Below are 7,790 nucleotides of genomic sequence, written 5' to 3'. Positions count from 1 at the left end.
ATAATATTTTTGCGGCCAAACATATTTTCTATTGTCTTTTTTGCTAGGCGGATGAGGTGAATCAGGCTAAGCACAAACCTATGTCGTGTCCCACACACTAACCTACCTAAGCATGAAAGGTTAGCTTACAATCTCCCAATTTTCCCAGTTCAAAACATCTATTTTCCATGCATCCAATCAATCAAAGGTGATCTGACCCAGTTTTCCTGAAGAAATTGAAATACAACTGGGATGTAACTCTTGACCCACAACCAAAATTGTCAAATAACGATTTTTATGTAGTTCCACAGGTATCTAACAATTGTATGCATGTATATACCTACCAAGTAAAGAATAAAGACACATTAATGTCTTTGATATATTTCCCCAAATGAAGTTAATGACGATTTAACCCCCAAAGAATTTCAAGACAAATGTGAATCTTCAGAACATCAAAAAATTTCTACATGTCAAACTGCTACAATCTCTACACTAACCTTCCAAAACCTTCTTCATGACTTGTTTTGCCTCTCAAGAATCGGCAATTTGAGCATGTCGAGTCATTTTATCCTCCACCTTGTCCTATCTAGAAGAAGATTTTTTAATACTTACAAGCAGCTCCTTAGCCGTATGCAGATTCAGGACCAACGCGGACTGTCTTTATTGAACCAAGAAGCCCTTTTAATAATCATAGCCACTTGTTTCAGAATAGAAAAGAGAAACCATGGAATTGTTTCTCATCAACTTAATCCATATAAAGTCTCACACCCAGAAACAGAATCCTCTTCAGATGGCATCATATTTAGATCAGGTAGAACGAAGCATCTTTCACTGGTTTCGACTTCCTTATTTTCTACTTTGCAGGAAGCAGATGTAATTGTCGGCAAGACTGAAACATGGTCAAGAGTAGAAACTTCTGCCAAATTGGGCTGACTGGAATTCGGAGCCTCCAGCTCATCGCATGTTGCAGCCAACTTATTTGCTGATTGTGAATATAGATCAAGCTGAAAAAAAGAGAATATTTTATGTCACCTTCGTCTGTCTTCTTTTCATCATAATTATTATTAAGAACATCAATGAGTGATGAAACAAGATAAATAAATGTGTGGAACACAGAAAAGCTGAAGAGGATATAACGAGGACAAATCTCAGGAAAACTGTTTGGTCATTGGAACCGCATGTTATTGCCATTGTTGCAATGTCAAAAAAATTGGATTTATGTGCCTAGTTTCAATATTTGTCTTCCATTTAAAAAGGGGAAAGCTCTACACTACACTTCAACCACCATACCATATATAGAAATCCAAACAAGTGAGCTTGACCACATCCATAGACACAAAAATAGAATGCATCTTTAAGTTTAAGCAAAAGACGCATACATCCCACAGGGAAATTGGGTCCCAAGCGCAATATGAATTGTATGGCCAAATTAACCTGAATTTTTAAATAACATTCTCTCTAGCTGGATCAATTTTAAGAGGTTCTCATTACTAAAGAAGTACATTGCAATGGTGCACTACCACATTGGGTTTGAAGTTAGAATTAATTACTTTTGAACTGAAATATCACTCAAGTTGATATTTGCCTTGAAGCTCATAAAAGCAATGGGTCCTCTTCCAATCATGCAACGTAATTATTAAAACCTCGAGACTTAAATCCTAATGATTCAAAATTGAACCTAACAAAAACGAGAATCTTTATTGTGATCTTGGGATATTACCTGGAGAATCTTATAGAAATCCAGAGCCCAACATTTTTTAATTTTATAGTTAACGGAATCTAAGAAGGCAACAACAATGAATCTCATAACATAGGAATCTCTGTACTCATCAAAGATGAAGTTCATTCTACTAAAAAAGAAAAAAAAAGAAGTTAATCTGGATTCTATATATATACGACATGTTTTAACCTAAAACAAAGTCCTTATAAGAACCAATAAAAAAAAATAAAAAGGAAAAAGGAAAAAGGAAAAAGAGGCACATCCCTGATATTTAATGTTTTTGAAGTTGCAGATGGGAAATTTCTAGTGAGTAATCTCTCTCTCTCTCTTGTGCAAACACATGAAAGATCCATTTTCACCATTCATATTGGTGATAACAGTATCTTCATATACCATACCATGTCTCAACTTATTAGTTAGCTTTTTTGGTTGTAGACTCAATGCTTGATAGAACTGCTTTAGTAAATGGAACAAATTCAAATTAGGAAACAGAGACGAAAAGAATAACTGGGTTACCTTGAGTCTCTTCAAATTCTGACTTTTGGCTTTCTGTTCCTCAAGTGTTTCGCGTAAGGTAGCTAACTCCTGTTTGACAAATACATATAGTATCCACAAATTAGGATCAATCCCATCCCATCAAACAAATTTAGATTTAGAAGAGAACAGTTAGATTGCTTTGGTTGCTGACCTTCGTCAAATTCATCCTCTCCTTCAGAAGCAAAATCTCCTCTTCTTTAAGTTCAGCAAATGTCTGCAACACAGTCAAGAAACAAATGACAAATCATAATGATGATGAGGTGCATTTAAGTCATACAAACAAAGACTAGTGAATTACAATCTCAGAATACTGCATCTTTAGTATTATGATATAATAAAGACTAGTAAAATTAGAGCGGAATTGGGTTCTTTTCCGAGTGTTGCTTAAAAAGACTACCTTTTTCCTTCTTGATCGCTTGTTGGTGGTGGCGGTGGCGGTGGCGGTGGCGGTGGCAGTGGCAGTGGCAGTGGTCTCATTAGTGAAAATACCCTGAAAACACCCATAATTCAGCAAATGTTTATGGTAAATGGATTGAACTGAAACAAGTGAATAACAACAGAAAAAAAAAAAAAAAAAAAAAAAAAATGTTGCAAAGAGAAGCTCATGCATTTAAACGATCTGTCCAGATATAAAGTGATCTGATAGGATTAGGGACGGAACCATGATAAACTCCCCCTTTACAATATACAATGGAATACAACAATATTTTAGTTTTGTTCTTATGTGGCCCTTCCAATTTGGTGGATCCCTTTCCCATGTGCTCTCACTATTGAAAAGGAACCAATATATAATAGATTATACATATAGTGACTTTTAACAAAGCATTGGCTTTTTAGATAGAACTCATAGAAGGATGAATCTTGCATGTTTTTACTGACAATGTGAGACTAAAAGTTAAAGCAACTTGTAGCTCTAATAATGGCCTTGTTTGGGGAGGCTAAAATAGCCTCAAACAATAAAAAAGCCAAATAGCCTCAAACAGTATCCTAAACTAATGGTTTATATTTATTAAAAAAAAAAATTAAAAAAAAGAAAAAGAAAAATAGTTCGGCAGTGGGGCGGCCTACACTGTTACGTTAACAGTGTAGGTAGTCCCACCGATAGTAAATGAAAATTTTGCTCTTTTAGACCAATTTTGAAAAAAGTGAGGTTAAGGACAAATTTGTTATTTCGGCTTCAAAAATCATTTCAAACACATTTTTCAATACAATAATCAACCAAAAAATTCAACCCAACTTCCCAAAACATAAAAACTAAAATATCCTAGCTAAAAAGTCAAAAAAATAAACACTTCCCAAACAAGGCCAATGAGTGAAATATCTCCTCTCTCCATGCTTTGCAAATGTCGGACAAGATGCTAATGAATATTAAATTCTTAAATTATAAATATATTTAAGCCACTTATGTAATGATTAATATTTCAATAATTATTTAAGCTGTTTACATAAATAAATAAATTGACCCAATCCGGCTGCCAGAACCCACCACAATGGCCTGTTATCTTATTGCCCCAGTGATGGAATTTTCGATCTACCACTAAATAAGATAACACCAAGCATGGGACAAAAAAGACTTGAAAATAACAAATATCATACATGCTTTCACATGTATATATAGTCACCGCATTACTCTTGGCTTTCTGCTGCTTTTCTCTCTCTCTCTCTCTCTCTTGATGGGCCCTCTAAATATATGGATAAACTCCAGCCCACCCCATATTCACCTCAGCCACGGACCCCTCTATGGACCCAAAAGAAACAGAGAAATAAAAAAGAAAAGACAAAAATCACTGTGGACTAATCAAAATATAGAGTTGTCCACATTTACTACATTTTACTGGAACAAAACAGACCAAAAAATTAAAAAATTAAAAATATATATATATATATATTAATGAATAAGATACATTTAAAAAAAAAAAGGAAAGAAAAAAAGCAGCATATACTCAAAGCAGGAAGCTGACAAAGATTGATAAAAAGTGACCCAGTTGGGAATGGAGAAATTATTGAAAGCATTGAACACATCATGACACAAATACAACCTCACGTAACTATCCAATCAACTTCTACCTAAAGTTGGGCAGACAATGAATTTACATATTTAGAAGTGTGGTTGTAAATTAGGAGGGCGACATAACTAGACAATTTATTTCAGTAAATAATTTCTTGAATGAGAAAGAGGCTGATTCAAAACACTTGGGTGTTTCGGCAACACTAGATTATCAGTAAAAATACAAACCCAGAAAATTTGTAAATAATTTTAACCACAATCAATTCAAGTAACACGTCTAAAATGAATTTGAATTTTTAGTAAAATTTTGGTGATAGTGCTTGATAATTTATTATTTATTAGTAAAGTGCACTTCTGACGTAGAAGAGGAACCCACGTCCACGTGGGTCGCCACATCGGAAAAGCAACGTGACTAGTTGGCAACTTGGCAGTCACTCGTCAGCCATTAGCGGAGAAGAAGGGGAGTCATTTCTTGATGTGGTGGACCCACCAGATATGAAAGAACGAGTGCCATTTCCACCACGCCACGTGTAAATTCATCCGCCCAAACTAACAATGACCCAAGCACTTTCCTCACCTCCAAGGAAAGGTCTAGCAAGCAGAAAACCTTGAAATCTCATAAATGACATGCGATACACATAATAATAGTAATATATATAAATATATAGATCGTTTAGATTTTAAGTTATACTATTTTTTTTCTTTAATTATAATTTTATTTTAATTATAATCATGAAATTTTTAATTATGTTTCATATATTGTTTGATTATCATTTTTTTTTTAATTATGATTTAAAAAATATAAAGGTTCAAATACTCACCATAGCTGATATGATATGCGTTCAATTCAACCCTTCTGGGTTCTGCCCAAAACACATAATCCAAAAAATTCTCTCCCCTCGAACAATTCTCCACCAAACGACTACTACAAAACAACTCCCCCAAAAAAACACGAGAGAGAGAGAGAGAGAGAGGGAGAGGGGTTTTTGGAAAGAAGCTAAAAAAAAAAGTCAGTTTTTTAATTTTTTTTACACAAAGAAGTCCAAAAAAAATAACAAAAAGTCATTTTTTAGTTAAAAAAGTTAAAAAATGAACCACCATGCTTGGTTGTGTTTTTTTAAACTACTTTTCAAAAAATTTTATTTTCTTGTTTTTCGTAATTTTTTATTTTTATTGAATTTTTTTAATATTTTAAATAATATTTTTTACTTTTTAAACCTATCTAACATAAAAATATCTAAAAAATAAAAAAATTGTAAATTTTTTTTTTAAAATTCACTAAATACTAAAAATATAAAAAAAATACGAGAATTCAATATATTTTTTGTATTTTTATATATTTATTAAATTTTTAAAATATTTTTTCACAAATTTTTTATTTTTTAAATACATCTAAATAAGGTATATCTAAAAAAATATAAAATATATTTAAAATTTTAAAAATATTTATTAAAAACAAAAAAAATTAAAATTTAAAAACTAAACTTCTAAAAAATTTAATTCAAAAAACTCAAAGCAAAAACACTGGTTTGTATCAATTTTTCAAACAACAATGCTCCCTACACCCAGTGGGGGTGGCGCCCCCAGTGACGTGGCGCGCCCCCACTGGTCGAAAATCAAAATCAAAAAAAAAAAAAAAAAAAAAAAAAACTGTTTTTTCCTTCCAACCCCCGGGTGACACCTCACTGGGTGTCACCCCCAGCTGGGGGTAGGAAGCTTTTTCCTTTTTCAAAACACCCCACACGCGGGGGCATCATACTCTCTAAGGACCTTTCTCTAGTGGGTCCACCAAACCAGATCCAAATAAGATAATGACCAAAATGCCCTTTCGGAGGAGAACAAAGAATTTTGACCATGTTGAAAACGCAAAAAAGGGCAAACAAAAAGAAAGAAGGTTCGTTCCTGGATTTAGGAAGCTTCATGGTTTCTCACTTGTCCACCCTCAAAGGGGTAACTGGGAACTCCGTAGCTTTTACAACATTTTTTTTATTTACTTTTTTTAAATTCTGACCCAAAAAACTGTATTCAGCCGAAAGCGTACTTGTATTCAGCCGAAGGTTGTTTCTGTCAAATTGAAAAATACATACGACATGAATGAGAGAGAGAGAGAGAGAGAGAGAGAGAGGGGCTAACAACGATAGAATGACAGGTGACCGGAAAAGAGGCGATAAAAAAAAACGTGAATACCTTTTCCTTTCTGGTATCCCTCACGTGACAATGTAATTTCCCACTCCACCCATGGGCAAATTCGTCCATAAATTAAATTAAATTAAAAAGGCCAAAATAATAATAATAATAATATTTACACAGATATTATATACATACATTCTATACATCAGCAGAGAAGAGGACGGTCAGATCGGAGATCGCGAGTTAAAATAAAAATCGACATATTTACAAAATGGTCCTTGTTCCATACACGTGCGGACAGGAAAAATTTGATAAAAACCAAAACTGAAAACGATGTGGTTGGGTTGGGAGTTGGGATCGATAACCGGAGCAGCCACCGCGGGGGTCGTAATTATACCAGTCCGTCAGGGGTAATTCGGTCAACACAAAAACATTGACACCAACACAGATCGGACTGAAATATTGAACCATGACGATAAACAGAGCCGATAATTGAACTAAACTGCGATTTTTAATACATTAAAAAAAAAAAAAATTCGATAGTTTTAAAACCGAAGCCGAAAAGTTTCAAAAGACGCTCTCAGATGTGTAATTAGGCTCATTGGCCAGGGGTGTTTCAGTCAATCGAAGAAAAAGTGTGACACACACGAGAGAGATCAGGTAGCTAGTAAGCAAAAGAGGAGAGAGAGAGAGAGAGACGAACCTTGGATCTGTCACCGGATGAACGATCGGAACGGCGGCTGGACTCATCGCAACCGTCGCTGGGAGAGGCGGCGCCGCCGCAGCTCCAGGATAGAGGCGTGGTGGGGCTACACCTTGTTGACTCGCGCTCCTTCTTCTCAGAGGCTAGGGCTGGCTTCGACCGCGGCTGGCGTTGTCCCCACCCGAGCATCGGCGGCACCGGAGCCAACGACTCCGATGAGTGCTTGAGACGAAACAACAGCTCCACCACCACCGAGTCGTCAGCTAGAGCCGCCGTAACCCAGTCGTCCGTCATCATCTTCGGCTTGGACACAGAACAGGTAGAGAGAGAGAACTTGGAAGATAGGGAACTAGTGAAGAGAGAGAAACAGATAGCGGTGGTAGAGAGAGAAGGAGAAGGAAAAGGGATGTGGAGGGTGGCGCATACAGAGAGAGAGAGAGAGAGAAGATATATGTGTAGATATATATTGGGCAATAATAATGGGTTAGTAAATGCAACATTCATATATGTATATTGGAAAATGTCTCGTAACTTAAATTTTGTGGCTTAAAAGTGATTTAAATGGCCAAAATAATGTCATTTTAGCCATTTTTTTGTTGTTCTGTACTCAAAATGACGTCGTTTTGGCTGTTTTATGTTGTTCTGTACTCAAAACGACGTCGTTTTGGTCATTTGAGCCACTTTTGAGCCACAAAATTTGAGTTACGTAACAT

At 35.3% G+C, this 7,790-nt stretch overlaps 1 protein-coding gene across 1 annotated transcript; it reads right to left on the bottom strand.

The window, feature by feature from the left end:
• Positions 1-327: 327 nt before the first annotated feature.
• Positions 328-7,583, bottom strand: LOC114292077 (uncharacterized). Its single transcript, XM_028235985.2, has 5 exons — positions 7,078-7,583; positions 2,634-2,726; positions 2,388-2,450; positions 2,216-2,284; positions 328-983 (listed from the first exon to the last, which is right to left on the bottom strand). The coding sequence occupies exons 1-5, from the start codon at positions 7,579-7,581 to the stop codon at positions 720-722; spliced, it is 993 nt and encodes a 330-aa protein (XP_028091786.2). The 5' UTR covers positions 7,582-7,583; the 3' UTR covers positions 328-719.
• Between the last annotated feature and the right edge of the window lie 207 nt (positions 7,584-7,790).

The sequence above is a fragment of the Camellia sinensis genome, chromosome 11 (genome assembly GCF_055761805.1).
Source record: "Camellia sinensis isolate YWXY chromosome 11, ASM5576180v1, whole genome shotgun sequence".
NCBI lineage: Eukaryota > Viridiplantae > Streptophyta > Magnoliopsida > Ericales > Theaceae > Camellia > Camellia sinensis.
Note: the sequence above shows the minus strand (reverse complement) of the source record. Positions and strands in the feature narration are given on the sequence as shown.

What these genes read in the sequence shown, in the direction of transcription:
- LOC114292077 (XM_028235985.2), bottom strand. Translation starts at nt 7,581, where the DNA reads ATGAATGTTGCATTTACTAACCCATTATTATTGCCCAATATATATCTA. An exon ending in CATCCGGTGACAGATCCAAG is followed by an intron (nt 2,727 to 7,077) that starts GTTCGTCTCTCT and finishes GGGTGTTTTCAG; the next exon opens with GGTATTTTCACTAATGAGAC. An exon ending in AGAGGATGAATTTGACGAAG is followed by an intron (nt 2,285 to 2,387) that starts GTCAGCAACCAA and finishes TTTGTCAAACAG; the next exon opens with GAGTTAGCTACCTTACGCGA.